We start from the raw sequence: 21,435 nt of genomic DNA on the forward strand, positions 1-21,435 counted from the left end.
GCAGGTTCTGATTCATCAGGCCTGGGGTGAGGCCTGCGTTTCTGCATTTTTAGGAGCCGTGCTGATGCTACCGGCAGACAGGCCACTCTCAGCCACTTAGGGAACTGATGCATCCAAAAGCCCCAGACTAACCCGGCTTCACAAGGGGAAGATGCAACCAGAATAAGGGTGGCCGCGGTGATGTCATTACTGGGAACAGCATGCTGCACCTGGCGCTCCACGCCACTGTGGTGCAACAGAAGGAAAAATCTATGCAGCCTTGCAGGATTTTCCTAATCTCTCTCCAAGAGTCAACAGGGAAGGAGGAAACGGAATATAAGAGGATTAACATTGTCTTCGCAATACGTCTCGCTGCCCCATTTTATAGGTGAAGTAACTGAGGCTGGAAGAGCTTCAGTAGCTTGCCGAGGTCCAGTAACTCACAAGCAGCAGGGCCAGGATTCCAGCCGTGGTTCTGGCTTTCAAGACCGTGTTATTTTGAACACTGCCTGTCATGAGACAGGGAGCCAGAGGCAGAGCGCGGTGCATACCAGGCAGGACCAGACAAGCAGGCACCAGGGCTCGAAGCGGAATTCCACATCCTGCCTGTGGTCTCCCAGACAAAACCGGGGAACTTCATGGACAAGTTTCTAGGACTGCTCACTGTTCTTCTACCTCACCCTGTTGTACTCCTGAAGCCCGAGTGAAGACGGTCCCCTGGCCTTGTCAGCCCCGTGAGAGGGGGCAGCAGGAGAGCAGGGTCCTAGGTGGTGGCCTCCCTGCTTTACAGAGCAGGAAACAGGCCTGGAGAGGAGAGGGGAATGCCTGAAGGTCTCACCAGTGGGCAGGGCAGGATTCTCAGGCTTGTGACCTGGGCAGTCATCCTGGGCCCTAGGCCTAGAAGGGCACCACCCTTGGTGTAATACTTCCCTGCTGCTATCTTGAAATTCTTATTTTTAACACCACATTTTCTCCTTTTTTTTGAGATAGAGTCTCACTCTGTTGCCTAGGGTAGAGGGCTCACTGCAGCCTCCAACTCTCAGGCTCAAGCAATTCTCCTGCCTCAGCCTCCCCAGTAGCTAGGATTACAGGTGTGTGCCACTATGCCCAGCTAATTTTTATATGTTTACTATGATGGGATCTCACCATGTTGGCTAGGTTGGTCTTGAACTCCTGACCTCAGGTGATCTGCCTGCCTCGGCCTCCCGACGTGCTGGGATTATAGGCATGAGTCGCTGCACCATGTGGCATTTTCATTTTGCATCGGACCCTACAAAAGATGCCACGGGTCTGCCAGGTGGGTTAGAGAACATGTCGGGGCTGCACCCACTTTCAGAGCTGCTCATGTCGGCCAGAAACTGAGCACTGTGGGAGACAGAGCCGTCTCCGGCAGGCTGGTGCAAGCCCACACCTCCAGGCAGCAGGAGCCCAGAAGATTGGGAAACAAAAGGAAACTTTAGGAGAGACAAGGAGTGAGGAAGGACCTCCTGAGGGGGCAAGAGATGTCCCAGAATTGTCCCTGGGTGAGCTGGAGAACAGCTCCCAAGTCCTCTCCTTTCTGTAGGACAGTTGAATGAGTTGGCCAGGGCTTGGGAGGAAGAGGATAGGGGCCAGCTGTCTCCAGGGCTCTGTCCTCTCCAAGGAAATCTCCACCCCCCCCACCACACCCAAACCCCAAAGGCTGGGCAGATGCACAGCGCCCAGCTGTGCCAGCCTGTCTTGGGGGCTCTGGGGAATTTGAGGCAAGCCCTTCACTTTGATTGAGGTTGGCCAAAGAAGGAAAAGGCCAAGTGGACTGGATTCAGAAGCTCCAGGCTGGCCTGCAAGTTCCAGCTCAGAGGAGAGGCCTCCCTCCAGCTACCCCGCCCCCACCACTGGTTACTCAGGCCAGGTGGAGACCAAAGCCAGACGTGCATTCCTCCTGGCCACTGCCCTGTGCAGTGCTGGCATGAGACAGGTGCTGGCATGAGACAGCTGAGGAAGGAATGTTGGGATGGAGGCAGGACATAAGAGAGACTTCATCCTCCCGGCACCGTCTCGGAAGACAGCGACAGGATGGGAGGGTGTGCTGGAGACCTGGGGACAGGTCTGAACCTGTGTGCGCCCCAGGGGCTGGTCTTTGGTGTGGGCTGGACCTGCTGTGCTGAGGACAGAGGGGGAGTGTTCAGTCTCCTGTGTGGCCTCTTCACCCTGCGGCCCCTTCTCCACTTGGGCCTGCCCAGGGGGCCCAATCAACAGAGCGCAACAGTAGCTGGGGGTGTAAAATCCAGAGAGAACCTTTGCAATATTGGACAATGGTGAACATTGCCAGCATGAGCATCTCATAGTTTTTGAAGCGACTCCACCAGCCCATTTTCTGTTGCTAGGATGGTCACATCCAAATTCATGGGGGTCGTTGAGAGGATTCAACATGTTAATACATGTGAGACGCTTAGAACACAGACTGAGAAGGGGATGGGCTTTATATAAATGGTGGTTATTACCATATTTCCTCTGAGTGCACATTTTTTTCCTTTTTGCAACTCTGGAATCAGAATGCATTTTGTGGATTTAATGATAGCATTTTTTTTTCTTTCTTGGCGGTACGTAAAATAACATGTCTTATAATTGATGTGTCTTAGGTTCAGTCAAGTATGGGATGGAGAGGAACACTGTATATTTAAGACTGCATCTTTCGGCGGCATCTCCTTCCACGTGAGTTGAGTCCTGGGATGCTCCTCAGCTCCCCCACCCATGTGGAAACAGTCACAGAGACCCCTGGGAGCTGGGCAAGGGCTTGTGGATGAGCACAAAGTCCCAGGACAAGGCTGTCCAGGTTGGCTGAGTCCTAGGCAGACAGGTCAGGAGCACAGTGGGCAGTGGGTGGGATAGGCCCCTAACAGAGCCCCTCGGGCTCACATGGTAAGGCCCCCCCCCAGCCAGTGCTGGGTCAGCCATGTTCTCAAATCCTACATCGACAATCTTCCCACCAACCCTCAAGTGTGAGGATGTTTTGTTAGTTTTAAACCCACATTTAACAGATGAGGAAACTGAGGCTGGGAAAAGCTAAGTCATCCGGCCAAGGTCATTTAGCCAAGCAGAGGCAGAACCAGGCCAAGTTACAGGCCAGTCTGGGAATGTGGCCTCCTCAGGAGCACAGAGAGGAGGAAGGGGGCCCAGGATGTTGCCTGGCACACCCCGTGGCTCAGAACACCATCTCTGCGCCCAGTGCCTGAGTCTGTTCCTGAATCCAACACTCACAAGCTGTGCTACTCTGGGCAATCTGCTGGGCTCTCTGTGTCTGTTTACTGGTCCATATAATGGGAACATATGCTTCCTCCCAGAGGCCCGAGAGGATTGGAGGGCAGATCCACATACAGCATCTAGAATGACGTCACGCCTGCAAAAGCTCAGTCAATGTGAGCTCTTATGATGCCCTGAGTTCTGGGAACCCCAAATGCTCCTGATCGGGAAGGTGAGCTGCAGGCCCCCCAAACCCAGCCCATGGACCCTGAGTGTCTGGGGCCGTGTGGCATAGAAAAGCTAAAATGACCACCTGGGGGAGGGGCTCAGAGAGCGACACCCCTAAACCAGTAGCCAGCTCTGGGGTCAGGAGAGTCAGGCACAGGGAAGTGGCCACCTGTGTTGCTCATGGGGCAGCCCAAGGCCAGTCACTCCTCCCTGATTCCCAGTCCTGCAGAGGACATTCAAACCCATCACACCCCAGAGAGGCACTGGAGCACATGGGAGGAAGTGTGGCCCCCTTCCAAAGCCACACCCCAGAGACTGGCTCTTGAGCCACCCCCTCCCACTCCTGGCAAAGGCTGGTGGCTTCCCAGATGGGGATCTGGGTCATCTGTGCCCAGACCACCCTGGACGTAAGCTGGAGAAGACAGACCATGAGCTGTTCAGCAGCTCTCCCACCTCCGAATTCTGCTGATTCCTATGTCAGTGGGTGGTGCCAAGGAGGGTCCAGAGAACTCAGTCCTGCCAGGGATTGGCCAACAGCTGCAGTGGGTGGAGCCTGCTGAGGGGCAGCCAGGCTCCTGAGATCCCACCTCACTTGCTTTTCTGGGCGGCTGCACATCCTCTTTTATCAAGTGAGGTGGCCCTTTGTAATCTGACCTTAGTAATTCTCCTTGTTCCCTACCATTTTTAGCTCAGCTACTGGCCCTTAGGGAGGCTTCAGAATCTGGAGCCAAAGGAGGGTGCTGGGAAGAAAGACCACAAGCCCCAGACGCATCTGTCCATCCCACGTGTGCTTAGATGATTCACCATGGTTTACGTTGCTGTTTCACTTCTGACGCCTGCATAGCTTCTATGAGATCGTTGCCACCCAGGGATGCAAGTGACCCTCGGTATAAGCACCTGGGGGCAGAAGCCCCTCGGTGTGGTCAGATACCACCAAGGTGCATATTTGCTGCCTAGAATTGCTGCTTGGTAGCAGTAAGGATGAAAAAGAAGACCTCATGTTTCCTAAGGAAGATGGGGGCCCCTCCCATCCTACAAGATTCAGCTTCTATGTCACCTCCTCCTCTGGGGCGGCATCTCAGGTCATCCCTCTGGACTCCCAAATCACCTGGTTCCTCCCTGCAATGAACACTTTTCACACAGTCCCACAGAACCAGCCGCAGGCTCGCTGCCTTCACTTGACCGTGAGCAATTTGAGGGCAGGGACCTGCCTTAGACTGTGCTAGATCCTGGGCACCTCACTTGGTATACAGGTGGTGCTTAGTAAGTGCCTGAGGAGCAAAAGAGGTTCATGGTTTTGGTTATCCTTTGACTCATGGGAGTTACTTTGGAGCTTCTAACAAAAGCTCCTTCTCCCAGGAAGGAGGGCTCTGGGATGGATTTTCTCTTCTTTTAAGGCAGGACAGGAGGGGCAAAAGCTCCCTACAGGAAGAAGAGAAGGATGAGTGCTGCAGCAGCAGCCGACACAGAGTCCATGGGGCAGAAGTGACTCAGCTCAGCCACCACCATGACATCTTGATCATAGGAAAGGACCTTCCCTTCAAACCTCTATGCCAGGCCTTCTCAAAGTGGGCTCCCTGGACCAGCAGCAGGGGCAGCGTCACTTGGGAACTGTCAGCAATGCAAATTCCCAGGCCCCCCCTCCCAGACCCACTGCTTCAGAAGCTCTGGGAATGGGGCCCAGGAGTAATTCTTTTTTTTTTTTTTTTTTTTTTTGAGACGGAGTTTCGCTCTTGTTACCCAGGCTGGAGTGCAATGGCGCGATCTCAGCTCACCGCAATTTCCGCCTCCTGGGTTCAGGTAATTCTCCTGCCTCAGCCTCCTGAGTAGCTGGGATTACAGGCACGCGCCACCATGCCCAGCTAATTTTTTGTATTTTTAGTAGAGACAGGGCTTCACAGTGTTGACCAGGATGGTCTCGATCTCTTGACCTCGTGATCCACCCGCCTCGGGCTCCCAAAGTGCTGGGATTACAGGCTTGAGCCACCGCGCCCGGCCAATAACGCGTCCTCAAGTGGCTTCTAATGGGGCTCAAGTGTGAGAGCCACTGCTTTAGGCCCCCACCTTACCTCCATTAAGAGGCAGGTGACACCTGAGCTCCCAGAACATGACTCCTGATACCCCCGATGGAAGGCACCCCTCATCCCTCCCATCCTGCCCTCCTGAACCCCCAGAGTCCCCCAAGGCCTGGTACTCTGAGGAGCCAAAGTGTCCTCCCTCTCTCTCTGCCAGGATCTAGGAGGCATGGCTGTGCCTCAGCTTGGACTCAGCCTTGCCTCCAAGGCCCAGGGCCCCTTGAGCTCTTTCCCAGCAGAGGCCAAATCCCCACACCCTGGGGCCAGACATTCCAAGTTCCTGGAGACACAATAAGTCCTAACATTCCAGGGGAGGTGGCAGGCCTGGGGGCGCGGACAATGGGCCTTGTGTTCCTCCCCACGCCTTCCTGCTTCGAACCAGGGCTCTGCAAGGGAGGCTGAGCCGTCAAAAGCACCACTGCCCATTGCACTGGTCCTGCTTGCCTTTGCCCAAGGCCCAGGCTGAGGCTGGCAGCCCTTTAGCACATCACCCCCTCCCTGGAGCAGAATGGTGTTCCTCCTTCTTGGTTTTCAGCACTTTCTAGGTTCTTCATCCACCAGGGCCTGAGGAGGAAGGGGTTAAATGCCAATACCTCCCTTCTCTGCCTTCCTGGGGCTCTGGGACAGAGGAGCATGGGCAGTGGACAGAGCTCTCCAGCCACCTGAAGCCACAAGCCAGAAGGGCCTCCTCTCTGGGGCTGATTTCTCTTCATTAGTGCAATCACATCAACACTGACAGCCACATATTTATTACTGTCCCGACTACAACCATTTTTCACCCAGTGATGCGCAGGCGGATAATGAGCTTGGAGCCGAGCTAATGAGGAAGTCCCCTCGGCCCTCCTTGGCAGCCCAGGCCCCATGACGGTCTGCCAGCCAACCCGTTCTCTGCCTATAGACACTACACTGGGGCAAGAAAGGGACTCCAAATGGGGAAGTCAAGGGTCACCAGACTGAGCCAGCCAGAGCCGTCCCTAACCAATGCACACACCGCCCGTGGGGAGGAGACTTCAGGGTTGACTAAGCAATCTGGTCTAAGCATGGTGCACTGCCTCAGGGCAGAAGCCCCTCTTCCATTCTGGGTTCTGAGTCCTCCAGCCAGGGCAGCTGGAGACAGACATCAGGGATGGGCAGGCGCGATGCTGGCCAGGCACCCTGGGGGGCCGGGTGGGTGCTTTAGAAGGAGGTGCTTGAACCCAATCAAGAATATTTGCTTGGTGTTGTATAGGGAGGAAAAGGTGCTTGCAGCTGCTCTGGGGCACCAGCCACACACGGTAAGGCTCTACTTTGCAAGGGGATGGTCTTCTGGGAGCCTCAGCTCTTCTGGAAGGTACCCACCCATCTAAATGAAAAAGGGTCCTGGGCGATGAATACAGTGATCCCAGAGCCCAAACGTCCCACTGAGAGAGTCTTCAGGCTCTCACCCAGTCTCCAAATAAGACCCCAGTGCTGGTGTTGATTGGCTCAACTGGTCTAAATTAAAAGGAGGATGGGGGAAGGTCCAGGGAGAAGCCAGGAGACAGGTCCTGAACCCAGAACACCCTCCAATCACCCCAGAAGCAGGGTGCCCTAGGAAGGGGCAATAGCTGTATTCTCACTCTCACCACCCTTGAAGGCAGGGCCATAGGCCAGGCAGAGCAGATGGGCAGTGCGATGGTTAATACTGAATGTCAACTCGGTCGGACCGAAGGATGCAAAGTATGGCTCCTGGGTGGGTCTACGAGGGTGCTGCCAAAGGAGAGTAACATTTGAGTCCATGGACTGGCAGAGGCAGACCCACCCTCAGTCTGGGTGGGCACCATCTAATCAGCTGCCAGCGTGGCTAGGATAAGGCAGGCAGAGGAACGTGGAAGGACTTGGCTTGCTGAGTCTTCCGGCCTCCATCTTCCTCCCGTGCTGGATGCTTCCGACTCTTGAACATCAGACTCCAAGTTCTTCAGCTTTTAGACTCTCAGACTTACCCCAGTGATTTGCCAGGGGTTCTCAGACCTTCAGCCACAGACTGAAGGCTGCTGTCAGTTTCCCTACTTTTGAGGCTCTGGGACTCCAGCTGGCCTCCTTGCTCCTCAGCTTGCATGTGGCCTATTGTGGGACTTCACCTTCTGTTGATGTGAGCCAGTGCTCTTAATAAACTCCCCTTCATAGACGTGTCAATCTTATTACTTCTGTCCCTCTAGGGAATGCAGACTAATACAGGTAGAGTTACTCAGCTATGTTTGAGCTCCAACTGCTTTAGAAACAGCAGAGACAATTTTAAACACAAACAGCTGAAATATATACATGTAAAGCATCTTAGAATCTTACAGATGATGTGACTCATTCAAGTTTCTCAAGACCAGATTTCTACCTATGTTCTAGGGGGTCCAGGAACTCATGGGGATGACAAGCCGCATCTTCCAGCAGCATTGATTGGCTTTCATGTATCCTTTGTGTGTTGGAATGGAATTGAGACAGACCACAGAGTAGAATGCAAATATTCATAGATTTTAAAACTCAAAGGGCCTGGGTGTGGTGGCTCACACCTGAAACCACAGCACTCTGGGAGGCAGTGGCAGGAGGATCACATGAGGTCAGGAATTCGAGATCAGACTACGCAACAGAGAGAGATCCTGTATCTATGAAAACTAAAATGATTAGCTGGGCATGGTAGTGCACATCTGTGGTCTCAGCTGCTCAGGAGGCTGACATGGGAGGATTGCTTGTACCTAGGAGGCCGAGGCTGCAGTGAGCTGTTACTGTGCCACTGCCCTCCAGCCTGGGTGATGGAGTGAGACTGGCATCTCAAAAGAGATAACAGTAAATATAAAGTAAAATTTAAATACACACACACACACACACACACGAATATAAAATTTAAAAATATATATGCAATTAAAAATAAAAAAGGATTTAAATCCAGGGAGTCACCCACATTTGAGGTTTCTATTTTCCTTGTTGTTCCGAGACAGTCTCACTCTTTCGCCCTGGCTGGAGTGCAGTGACGCCACTGCAGCTCACGGCAACCTTCGCCTCCCACGTTCAAGAGATTCTCCTGTCTCAGCCTCCCAAGTAGCTGGGATTACAGGCATGTGCCACCATGCCCAGCCCGTTTTTTTGTATTTTGTATTTTTAGATGGGATTTCACCATGTTGGCCAGGCTGGTCCTGAAGTGATCTGCCCGCCTCCACCTCCGCCTCCCAAAGTGCTGGGATTACAGGTGTGAGCCACTGCGCCCAGCCCACTGCAGGTTTCTCAGCACTCTAAGCTGTCCCTCCTGGGCCTCCGCTGCCACTTTCTGCACTGGTTCTCACAGTTTGAAGCATCAAATGAAGCATCTGCTCCAGATTCCTCAGTACCTCACATTATGTGGTGACAGCCCAATTGTTCAGGTGCCCAGTGATATTTTTGACCTTTACTCAGATTCTGGGTAACACCTTTGCCTCCCAGATCTGTACCTCCAGGGAGGTGCCCGGGGAAGGGGTAAGTTTCCAGAGTCCTGGCGCTAGCAGGCCCTTGAGAGTCACTGGTGTCTACCTCAGACGCCGAATTCCCTGAATGGGCCCATTATGGCAAATAATAGTTCCCTCTGTTTTATATATATATATAAGGAAAAGGTCATACGGCTCATAGGCAGCTTCAGGCCACATGGCTGGACACCTAGGGCACATGTCCACCCTCCTTACCACGAGTGGCACATGATGGAAGAGTTTGGAAATGTTACATCTACCTTCCCCGCTTCTTCCAATGAGGACACTTCTGGCAACACAGGCTAAAAGGCCTGTCCCCAAAGGACCCAATAAGGCTCTTCCTTCGTGGCCTCTGAGGCCCACACGGAGTCATGAACTTGTTATCTTTCTCTCTGACTTCACTATTACCTCCTTAGCACCCTTAAAAGAGTTAAGTGTGTTCGTTCAGAACATAATTTATGTCTAATACCTCGGTCCTTGTGGATGAAGGGTTATTATCTAAACTCAAGCAGTTCACAATTAAAGGAATCAGTTACATGCAGATATTAAAAGATAATTCAGGATCAACAGGCCAAAGTGCCCAGCGAGACATCTAGACCGGAACACCGAGGAGGAGGAGCCCCAGCTGGGGGTGAGGGATGGCTTCACACTGGCCTGTCTGGGGTCAGTGGAGAAGAGAACAGGGGTTTTAAAGGGGAGAAAGGAAGGCGGCCAGGGTGGGGAGGGTGGTGTGAGCTTGGTGGAAGACTGGCGTGGGGACAGGTGGAGGCGAGATCGCAGTGGTGCATAGGGCCAGATTGTGGAGTTTGCCATTGAATCATGCTGTGGGGACGCTACCAGAGTTCTGAGAGCAACGGGGTGACGTGACAAGTCTCAGCATCCAGACCCTATCACAAGAGGGGGCTCCACATGTCCTTACAGAGAGGAGAGGCCATCCCAGGCTGCCTCCTGTGTCCTACTCCTGTGCCCACCCAAGCTAAGGAGAGGCCCGGGGTCAAATGAGCCTACCCTGGTCCACCAGCCCAAAGCAGCACTGAGAACAGTTCCTGGATGTGGGTATCTTGGCCAGATCGAAGGCAATGTGGCCTGGGAGGCAGCTGACCCACGTTCATCATCTCTTTCTTACAAATCAAGTGACCTTGGCAAGTTACTTAATGTTTCTGGACTTTCATGCTCACAATATGAATAACGTTAATACTTTCCAGCCAACCGCCTTCATAGACTGGGGTGAAGAGCAAATGGGGTGTCTATGAAGGCTACCCACATACATTTGAGGTTTTATGAAAGGATCCAATACATTCCTTCACCTTCAGGCTGAACAGCTGGAGATAGCTTAATAGGTGGGTTCTCTGTGCCATATCTGCATTTTAAGCTGGAGACAGAGAATGTCTTAACCAAACAAATAAATCCCTAAAGGCAGAAGTTTAGATGCCACTGGCAGGTCTGGGGAAGACAAAAGGAACAAAAGCCTCTGGGGCAGGGGCACCTGTCAAACTGCAGGCCCCAAACTGACCTTGCTTCCAAGATAAAGATACTAAGGACCATCACATGACAGACCCCTATTCAGTGTTTAAGATACACAGAGCACTGTATCCCAAGAGCTTAGCACAGCTCGTTAAACCTTGTCACAACCCAACTGTTATCCCCATTTTACAGATGAAGAAACTGAGGCACAGCCAGGCTCTGTAACTCATCCAAGGTCACCCACGCAGTAAACCACAGGTAGGATTTGAACCCAGGGAGGCACCTCCATTTCAGATTTTGTTGTTTTTTTTTTTTGAGACAGAGTCTCACTCTGTCACCCAGGCTGGAGTGCAGTGGTGCCATCTCAGTTCATGGCAACCTTCGCCTCTCAGGTTCAAGAGATTCTCCTGTCTCAGCCTCCCAAGTAGCTGAGATTATAGGCATGTGCCACATGCCCAGCTTATTTTTGTATTTTATATTTTTAGGTGGGGTTTCACTATGTTGGCCAGGCTGGCCTCCAACTCCTGTCCTCAAGTGATCTGCCCACCTCCGCCTCCCAAAGTGCTGGGATTACAGGTGTGAGCCACTGCGCCCGGCCCATTGCAGGTTTCTCAGCACTCTATGCTGTCCCTCCTGGGCCCCCGCTGCCACTTTCTGCACTGGCTCTCACAGTTCGAAGCAGCAAATGAAGCATTGGCTCCAGATTCCTAAGTACCTCACATTATGTGGTGACAGCCCAATTGTTCAGGTGCCCAGTGGTATTTTTGACCTTCACTCAGATTCTGGGTAACACCTCTACCTCCCAGATCTGTACCTCTAGGGAGGTGCCGGGGGAGGGGGAAGTTTCCAGAGTCCTGGCTCTAGCAGGCCCTTAAGTCACTAGTGTCTGCCCCAGACGCCAAATTCCCTGAATGAGCCTCATTATGGCAAATAATATTTCCTTCCGTTAAGACTGTCACATCATCAAAATTTCATCACCTCTCTGGGTCACTAAGAGCTTCCTATGTGGCATCAGACTTTAATTGCCTTTCTTCCCCTCATCCTCCCCACCCTCACAACCCCGTTCAATTTAGAAGGCTGTTGTGTGGCTCAGTTACTGGCAAGCCAGTGGTGAATGCCCCAAGTACCTAAGGGAACTCCTCAAACAGCTCTGGGGCATCCCAACCCCAGAGAGGGACGGAGACAAGGAGAACAGGAGAAGACCTTCAATCTTCTGCCAAGTTAAGGCCCAGTGAGGACACAGCCAGGGTGGAGGCAGGAGACAGGAGGATCAGAAGGAGGAGGAAGAAAAGGAACAGGAGAAGGAGTTCTAAGGCCTCTTTGCAAACTCTACCACCCTCCCTTGACCAGCCTCAGTCCTCAAACAGCACGACTGTCTGGGCATCTCCCTGGAGAATGGCCATCTCTCCTTGGGAAGACAGTGACGTATGCTGTGGAAGCCAAAGGCAGCCTAGAGCAGAGGAAAGAAGACAGATGTTGGGACCAGAGAGCCCTGGGTTCAAATTCTGCCTCCTTAACCTCCCTGCTAGAGGGCCTTGGGTGGTTAATCTCTCAGCCTGTTTATCTACATATCAGAGTCATGGGGAAGACTGAAGCAGATGATGGCTATAATGCACCTGCCATGTCTAACAAGCAGAACTGGGCACCAAATGTGAGCTCAGGATGGAAGGAAAGACAAGAAGATTCTAAATTGGGGAAGAAGCCAAAGAAATTGAGGTGAACCGGGTGCAGTGGCTCATGCCTGTAATCCTAGCACTTTGGGAGGCCGAGGTGGGTGAGTCACTTGAGGTCAGGAGTTTGAGACCAGCCTTGTCAATGTGGTGAAACCCTGTGTCTACTAAAAATACAAAAATTAGCTGGGCATGGTGGCACGTGCCTGTAATCCCAGCTACTCAGGAGGCTGAGGCAGGAGAATCATTTGAACCTGGGAGGTGGAGGTTGCAGTGAGCCGAGATTGTACCACTGCACTCCACTCTAGGTGACAGAGCAAGATTCTGTCTCATAAATAAATTTTAAACAAAGGTGAGAAGATGTGGAAGATATGGGTGAAATATATAGCAAAGATACTAGAGAAGAAAAGCTGTCTTAATGCAATTTGAGATCTTGAGGGGCAAGCACAGAAGTACAAATAGAGTTAAAGTCATTTATTAAATATTCTCGGTGCTCAATGTGTATTATCTCATTTAAGCCTTGGAAGGCTTTTCTCCTTGTTTTACAGACAAAGAAATAGAGGTTGAGAATGTTAAATGACTTAACCCAGAGTGTCACAGATAGCAAATGACAGAGCTTGAACCCAGGTCAGCCCAGTTCCAAGGCACTGATCCTATACATACCACTTCTCAACAGCTTACGGGGAATGAAATAAGCCTCTGAACAAGGAAGTAATAGCACAGGCTGGGGTTCTGCTTTAGGAGTGTGTAAAGTAAAAATGTCTTGTGTGAAGTAACCCTCTGTATGACATGCAGAGACCACAGTGTCTTCTCTGCGGTTGTAAAGTAAAAATGTCTTGTGTTAAGTAACCCTTTGTATGATATGCAGAGACCAGTGTCTTCTCTGTGGTTGTGAAGGAACACTAGGCATTGCCAGTGCATGAGATCCAGTTGTCTCTTTCCAGCATATGAAAGCCTGTACTTCCTAGCTCCCTTGCCATTGGGTGGGACCATGTAATCCATTCTAAAGAATGGGCTGCAATCAGAAGCAACACAATATAAGGAATTATTATTTTTGTGTGTATGATGGAGTTTCCCTCTGTCGCCCAGGCTGGAGTGCAGTAGTGTGATTTTGGCTCACTGCAGCCTCTGCCTCCTGGGTTCACGCAATTCTCCTACCTCAGCCTCCTAAGTACCTGGAATTACAGGTATGCGACACCACACCTGGCTAAATTTTTAAATTTTCAATAGAGACAGGATTTCATCATGTTGGCCAAGCTGGTCTCAGACTCCTGACCTCAGGCGATCCACCTCCCTCAGCTTCCCAAAGTGCTGGGATTACAGGCATGAGCCATCGAGCCCGGCTGGGAATTTAAGTGTTGATGCAAGATCTTCCTCTCCCTTCTCCTCTGGAGCAGCATTAATCAAGGACCCTGTGCATTTCAAATGGTGCAACCATGTATGGATGGCATTAACCCCCAAACTTTCTACCACTCCTCTCAATTTCCTTCATGTCATAAAATTGGAGCTCAGCTGATGGGACTTCAGTAAAGACCCAGGGGCTGCCCAACCCAGAGAGCAGGCCTGCTAGAGGCAGATTCATTTGTTGGGCCAGAGTCAGGAAGAGCTGGGAAATCAGCCAGAAAATCTGAGCAGAAGCTCCTGTCTCAATGGCAACACTATCCCATTCCATGGGTACATCTGCCGGAGCTGCTGGAGGGCAGGGCTCCCACTCTTGAGGTGCCTGGCTGCTCCATGCATTGAGGGCTACATGGCATGGGGTATACTGGACGTACAGAGACCAGAGGCATTTCACAAGTCAATCAGCCCTGGAGATGAGGTGAGCAGGCTGGGAGGAGGAGCTGGTAGGAACCATATGACTGTGGGCTATATGCCTCCAGTAAGCGTTCATTTCTTCATTCATTCATTCATTCCTCATATTATGCTGACTCCTTCTATGTGCCAGGCACTGCCCTAGTGGCTAGGAATATACCAATGAATGAAACAAAGCCCCTGCCCTCTGGAGAGACCAGTAATAAACAAATAAGCCAAAATATGTCAGCTGGTGCTGAGTGCAATGGAGAAAGTGATGCAGAGGGAGGGAGTGGGTGCTGGGAGATGCCATGTTATAGGATGCTCCCAGATGGATAAGAGACATTAGAAGGAAGTCCCGGAGGAAACAAGGGGTAGACTTTGTAGACACCTGGGAGGTGTGGGCACCATTGATGAAAAGGCAGGAACCCTGGTGAGTTTCAAGAACAACAGGCAGTCAGTGTGTGGACAGGAGTGAGTGCAGGGAAACTCACATCGTATTAGGGGAGATGAGGGGAAAGAGAAGGCTCACGTCTGGGGAGCAGAGGGGCAGTGATTGGGATATCCTCCTAGCTTGTGACAGACACATTATAAGCAGTTAATATTTACAAAGGGAATTTTCAAAGTGATCTGGACAATCTCATTTGGTCATCCAAGACAACTCTGTAAGGTAGATACAACTTTGTTTGTTTGCTTTTTAATGAGACAGAGTCTCGCTCTGTTGTGCAGGCTGGAGTACAGTGGCGCGACCCTAGCTTACTGCAACCTCCACCTCCCAGGTTCAAGAGATTCTCCTGCCTCAGCTTCCCAAGTAGCTGGGACTACAGCCTCCTGCCACCACGCCTGGCTAATTTTTGTATTTTTAATAGAGATGGGGTTTCCCCATATTAACCAGGCTGGTTTTGAACTCCTAACCTCAAGTGATCTGCCGCCTCAACCTCCCAAAGTGCTGGAGTTACAATTGTGAGCCACTGCGACTGGCTTGTAGATACAACTATTTTTAACTTTACGCATTTTAAAGACAAGACAACAAGTTCAGCTGAGCATTGCCCAGTGATGGAGGCAGAATTCAAAGGGGCAGAAGCCACACTTGGAGCAATTCATCACATCTGCAGGAGAAGGGCCTGCCCAGGGGTCCCTGGGCTCAGCAAGAGGCTTTTTGGTTCAGGCACTGGGCCCAGGGAGTCTGAGGGGACAAGCCCCGCAACTCCCTCTCTCCCTTTCCCGGGGACTCACTGGCCCTGCCTCCTGCCCAGCATATGGACAGCTGGGGGTGGGACACCTAGGGGAGGGGGCACTGGGTGTCTCGGCAACCGGCTTGTTTTCCTTTCCGTTACAGGCATGGGGCCACAGCCGCCAGTTGCTGCTGGCCCATTTGTTGCTATTGGCATCCCAAGGCCCCAAATTATGATGACTAATTCCCACCGCTTTAGGCAGCTCCAGGGCTGTCTCCCGCAGCACACTCCAGGGGAGCAGGGTAGAAACCCCGCAGGGAGCACAGTAACACCCGACATCAATTCCAAATCAGCCTCCTGCCTCCCAGAGGGGCTAGGAGTCAGGAGGGACAGGGAGTGGGCTCCAGCCAATCAGAGGAAACCACAGCCAGATCCTAGGAAAACCAGCTATAAGGAAGCCAATTTCTTTTTTTCTTTTTTTTTTAGAGTTTCGCTCCTGTTGCCCAGGCTGGAGTGCAATGGCGTGATCTTGGCTCACCACAACCTCCGCCTCCCGGGTTCAAGCAAGTCTCCTGCCTCAGCCTACTGAGTACCTGGGATTACAGGCATGAGTCACCATGCCCAGCTAATTTTGTATTTTTAGTAGAGATGGGGTTTCTCCATGTTGGTTAGGCTGGTCTTAAACTCACGACCTCAGGTGATCCACCCGCCTTGGCCTCCCAAAGTGCTGGGATTACAGGCGTGAGCCACCGCACCTGGCCAAGGAGATCAATTTCTTCATCAACATAAAACATAACAACCAGCTTTTGTTGAGAGGTAGTGAGTCCTCTATTATCAAGGGTATGTAAGCAGAAACCAGGCCTTGTGGGCAGAGGATGGTCCTAGATGACATTTCGTGTGTCTTTCAAGTCAAATGCAATGTTTCCCATGAGTCCTTTGGATAGAAAACAAGCCCATTCTCCCTTTCTGGTTAGCTTACAGCCTGACTGCGTCCTGTGGTACAAAGTCAAATGCAAACCAACATGCAGGTTAACACTTCATTTTAAAGTCAGCCTTTCAGGCACTGTTTAAACAGAGGATTGCTGTAAAGAATTTGGCCTCCTTCCCAGCCTCCTTTCCCTTGTAGAACAAGGTTCCTGGCCCCCATGCCGGCCTTCCAGTAGAGGACATGAGGGAGAGACAGTCGATAAATATTTGCCCAACAAATGCATGAAGCGGGGGCGGGGGGTGTGTTGGGGGGTTGAGGGTGGGATTTCTGAGGCAGGTGTCAGGCAGCCAGCAGGATGCAGCCTCTGGGTGGGGGTCCTACCTCAGTTCCTCTCTGGCAGAGGTGATTCTCTGCAGCCAGTGGAAACACCAAGCTGTATCCCTTGTCTAACCACTGCCAGAATGTTCCAGACTCCCCAGCTGAAGCCAAGGGGTACAAAGGGTGAGGGAAAGAGGGGCATGGGAGAGCAGGGACACCCCCATTCCATTCTCTAGTGGGGCTTTTGACAGCTGAGCCCCAGGCAAGCACGACACTCTGCCTCCTGGTAATTAGCAAAAGGCCCTGATCAATAAGTTATTTTTTGCTGTCAGTAATTAATAATTACAGCTTAGCCACACCATGTAATTAAACTTTCATCCGCTCCCTCGTGTACTGTTGGCTTTTATTGTGATTAGCTCCCAGCACTAAACTCTCTCCCTTTGGAGCCTTTCAGGAGCCTCTAGAGCTGGGGGATCCAATCCTCTTTCAGGGTTTTCCCCACTGCTTTGTTCACTCGGTTCAGATTCCCTTCCTTCTGTTCTTCCCCCAGGCATGATTCTCTTGAAAGAAACTTCTGGACCATCTGGCTTGACTGCTCCTGCCCTTCTCCCAACCTCTCAGGCTGGCCAGAACGACTTCCAGCAGTAATCAAGCTTCCAAGCACACGAGAAATCTCTCCGAGGCTCTCGTTAAAAGACTTCCAGGCTCGCCCAGACCTTTCCAATCATAATGTCTGGGAGTGGAGCCCAAGAATCTGCATTGCTACAACTCCCTGGGAGCTAAGTGCTTGAGGACCACTCTTGGAGATGCAGTAATGTGGCCATGGAAGGAAGTTAAAGAAATGTCCTGAGTAAGGAAAAAGAATTCAAGGTCTTATTGGTGGGTGGCAGGGTACCATTCTTCATGGACTCCTTGCTTAGCGTTAAAACCGTCATAACAGTGGTAATAATTGCCATGTATTAAGTACCTTCTGTGTGCCAAGCACTGGCTGGGCCCCTGTCCCCAGAATACCTTGAATTCTCCTAGCAATTCTATAAGGCAAGAGCTATTATTGCCAAGGTACTGATGAGGAAACTGAGGCTCTTAGTGGCCAAGAGTCTTGCTGAAGGCCTCTGCAGCAAAGCTGCAAAGCCAGATCATGAGAACCTGTTCTTTCTGTTGCCAAAGACGATGCTCTTCTGCAACCTCACGTATACCCAGGTGATGTCTCTCAGATCCAGCACCTAAGAAAAACAACCAGGCTAGGCCCAGATAAAATCTGGTGACAGTGGCCGATGTGAAGTTTGTCTCAAAGGAAGAACAATTGTTTGGTCCCTCGTTCTGTGCCATGCCTGGAGAACCGGGCTTGTGGGCTCAGAAATGACAGAGCTGGTGGCTTCAGCTACCCCCAAAGGATTGTCATGGCTTGAGACCGGGAGAAACTCGTTCTCCAACCCCAAAGCAGATAAGAAAAGACCCCATGCCCTAATCCCACCCCCTCCAACTAAACCCAGCACTGCCCAAGCCTAGGACCGCCTTCCCACAATCTTCTGCAAAGTTTGCTGCCGGGGACACACATGGCAGGAGAGGGCCTGATGCTGGAAAACACTTTCGGAGCCAGAGAACACGAGCAGAGCAGCAGGGACCTGGGCAGCCTGACATGCAAAAAGGCAGCAAACAAGAAAGGCAGAGAGGAAGTGAATCAATCAGAGAGACCTTCTCTGCTTCTGACAGGGGAGCCCCTCCTGCAGGAAGCACATGGGCAGGGGGCCACCTGGCCTTAACTTCAGCAGGAGGGATGGGATCTTGGCCTCAAGTGGATGACACAAGTGTGGAGGTGGGGCAGGAAGGGCCATCAGGTGCTCTGGGGACTTCATAAGGGCCTGGTCCTAGTTGAGATAAGAATTGGTGAGCCACCTGCCCAGAGAAACCATGAAGTTAGAAGGGTCCCGACAGATGCTAGCATCCCTTTCCTCTATGCCATCCAGGCTTTTGGCTGGTAACACTGATTATTTCAGAGCACAACTGTGAGGCCGCTCCAGGATGAAGGACAACCCATTCCTATTCGCCAGCATCAGGGTCCTCCTGGGACCCCGCAAAGAGGTGCCCCAGACAAGGAGACTCCAGGCAGCTGGTCCCCGTTTGAGGAAGAGGGCTCCGAACTCACCTGGTTCCAGATCTGCCTCTGCCCCCAGATCACGGAGTGGCCTTGGGCAAGTCACTTGATGTCATTCGGCCTCAGTTTCCCTATCTGTTAAATGGCTATTAGAATAAGATGAACTCTGAGCTCCTCGCTTGCTCCAAGATTTTATGATAATCATAAAAATAATAACTTTTATTACCTTACATTTATAGGGCTCGTTACAAAATTTCTAAGTGCTTTTACGTAAATTACCTCGTAAAATCCTCCCTTCAGCCCTGTGAGTGAGAGCTGATTATTTTCATCCCTTTGATCTTGGCTCTCTGGATTGCCTGACGCTGGGCGCATGGGGGTCCCTTCTTCCCAGAAGGTTTGGAGGGCCAAGAGGCGGCGTGGGGGAGTGGGTTGCAGTCCCCGAAGTCCGGCCCCCCAGAGTGGGTCTGGCCCCCTCTTGAGCTTGGGAGAGTGAAGGCCTAGCGCTGCGAGTCCTGGAGCTTAGTCCAGGCTCCGTCTCCCTCCACCCCCAGCAGGCGCCGCTCGGACACCGCTGACACCACTGTCTGGCTCGGCGAACCCCAAAGGCGAGGAACCGCCGGTGCAGCCGCCCTTCCCCGCGGGTCCTGCCAGGGACCAGTGAGACGTCTGGGCATCCACCCCCAGGAAGCCGGCTGCGCAGGTCATGTCTCGGATCCTTCGTAACAGTCCTAGCCCCAAAACCACCAGCCCTTCTCCACCGCAAGGCTGCTCCCAGCAGCCACAGGTCACAGCAGCGAGCGGCTGCACAGACGATCGAGCAAACCGCGGAGGCTGGAGGCAGGGGCAGGGATGCTGGGTGCGGGTGGAGGGCTGAGAAGGGAGGCCTCAGACCCTCCCCTTGCGCCACCCATGGCTGCACCCGCGACCCCGGCTCCAGGCCGGCGCAGCGAAGCACCCCTAGCCCCGGCGGCCGGCCGGGCAGCGAGGCGCAGGCTCCCGTACGTGGCCATGCCGGGCGATTGCTCTCCCTGGGCGAGAGACCCGGCACCCAGCACCCGCCCACCCCTTTCCCTCGCCCCGGGGAGGCCATCGCCTGCCCGGCAGGAGCCCTGTCCTTCCCCGCAGACACGGAGCAGGGAACCAGGAGCTCAGTCTGGGGAGCTCAGTGGAGCCGAGCGTGGCGCCCGGCACGGAATGTCGCACCCCTACCCAGCCGGCGCAGGGCATCCACAGCAAAGGGGGGGAGGGGAGCGCCCCTCCCACCTCACCTTGGGCTCTTCTCTGCCTCCCCAGGTAGTCACCACCTTCCCCCATTCGGAAGCCACAAGTCTCGGAGAGACTGCTCCACCCCCAGAAGAGCCCCAAAACTCGGGAGATGGGGCGTCTTGAAACTCCCTGGAGAGGGCTCTGCCGCGGCTAAGCCTTGTGTCCAGGAGGCCACCGTGAGGCCGGCGGGCTCCCGCCGCCCCTCCCCCGCCCCCTCTCCCAGCTCCCTCACCGTCCCCACGTGGGGGTCCCTCCTTACCTTGGGCTCCGGCCGCGCGGATCTGATGCAGAGCCAGCAGCGTCCAGATCCAAAGCCCCCACATGGTGACCAACCTGGAGCGGGATCCTCGAGGTCTCCCTTCCCTCCGCCCTGTTTTATAATCCTAGTGGGGTCCGGTACCTCGTGGCTCTGTCCCGGGAGACAGTCAGTTTACGCGGCTCCACGCCCCGGGCGTAATAAGCCCGGGAGGGGCAGCGCTGGCCACCCCAACCTTTCCTCCTCCTCTTCTGTCCTAGTCCGGGCCCGTCAGCGCTCCCGGAAGGCAAGGAGCGAGAAGGCAGAAAGAGGCCAAGCCGTCCTCTCCAATTAGGGCGCCTCTCTCCCTGGAGCACCCCAACTCCGACTTGACCCAGGCAGGGCGGCCTCTGCGATCTGGCCGGGTCGCCGGCCGAGCTCCGGAATAAACTGACAACTTCAGGAAACTTCCTCCCTTGGCCACGTTGCCCGCCCCCCGCCCCCTCCCCGCCCCCTGGTGGGGTTCTCCCGGCCAACGCAGTCACCGCCGTTCCAGGCGCCAGGCCCCCGAGACCCGGCCCGGGCCGAGCGCCGCGGCAGACGCGGGTGCGGGGGTTCTTTTAGGGGCGCCGGTTTCAGGGGGCGCGGTGAGCATAGCGGTCCGAATCTCCCTGGAGCTGAAGTTTTCTTCTCTCTAACTTTGCAGGCGGCATCTGGCGGGGCCGAGCCACCCCTCTGGGCTACACCGCCCTCGCGCCTAATCCGGAGACTCCGGGTCCCCTCCCGGGGCGCGGGGGCCGGGCGCGCCCTGGGCTCAGCGCCCAGCCGGCTAGCAAACTTTGCGGGTCCCGGAGCCGGGCGAGCAGCCTGGAGCGCCCATGTCCGCGCCGGCCGCGGGGCAGCAGGGGCGGGTGCTGGGCTCCGCGATGCGGGCTGTGGCCCGCGCCCGGGCGCGGAGCCTCCTGCCGGCCGGAGGATGGAGACCGGCGGCTCTGCCCTCCGCCGCGCCCCGGCCGGAGCTCTCAGGGAGGCTCACTGAGAGCCCGGCGGGCAGCCCAGGCTCCGGGGACTCGGCGCCCCCTCTGACGCCCGGCGATCGCCGACCTCCCTCCTGGGCCGAAGGAGCAGCGGCCGCCGCCGCCGCCGCCTCTCGCCGAGCCCGCAGCCCTCCGCTTCCCGGGTTCGGCGTCCTGAGAGCCGCTCCTGCCTGCGCCGAGCCGGAGCTGCGGGGGCAGCGTGAGCCGGGGACGAGCGCGGCGGAGGCGGAGGCGGAGACGCGGAGAGGGGGGCCGAGCGCTACCCCGTGGCCGCGACTGGAGAGCAGCCTGCGCTCCGGGAGGGGCGGCGGCGGCGGCCCTGAGCCAGGCCCGGGAGCGAGCCCCGCAGAAACACAATCTGACTGCGAGGCCGCGGGCGCCCACTGGCTCCGGGACCCGCCGGGGGGGTGGCAGTGACAACCTCAGGCCGCGCCAGGAGAGATGCACGCGAACCCCTCTGCTCTCAGTCCAGCCTGTCCTTCCAGCCCCGCCCTCACCCCTCTCAA

The 21,435-nt window shown here is 54.1% G+C and overlaps 1 protein-coding gene across 2 annotated transcripts in view; it reads right to left on the reverse strand.

The window, feature by feature from the left end:
* The window catches only part of SDK2 (sidekick cell adhesion molecule 2), a 313,791-nt gene extending 292,674 nt beyond the window's left edge, over nt 1-21,117 (reverse strand). For both annotated transcript variants that reach the window (XM_035301669.3, XM_035301668.3), the window contains exon 1: nt 19,917-21,117. In XM_035301669.3, coding sequence (XP_035157560.1) covers nt 19,917-19,980 — 64 coding nt within the window. In that variant the 5' untranslated portion in view covers nt 19,981-21,117. The remainder of the gene's footprint in view (nt 1-19,916) is intronic.
* Between the last annotated feature and the right edge of the window lie 318 nt (nt 21,118-21,435).

Source organism: Callithrix jacchus, chromosome 5 (genome assembly GCF_049354715.1).
Source record: "Callithrix jacchus isolate 240 chromosome 5, calJac240_pri, whole genome shotgun sequence".
In the NCBI taxonomy this organism is placed as follows: domain Eukaryota; kingdom Metazoa; phylum Chordata; class Mammalia; order Primates; family Cebidae; genus Callithrix; species Callithrix jacchus.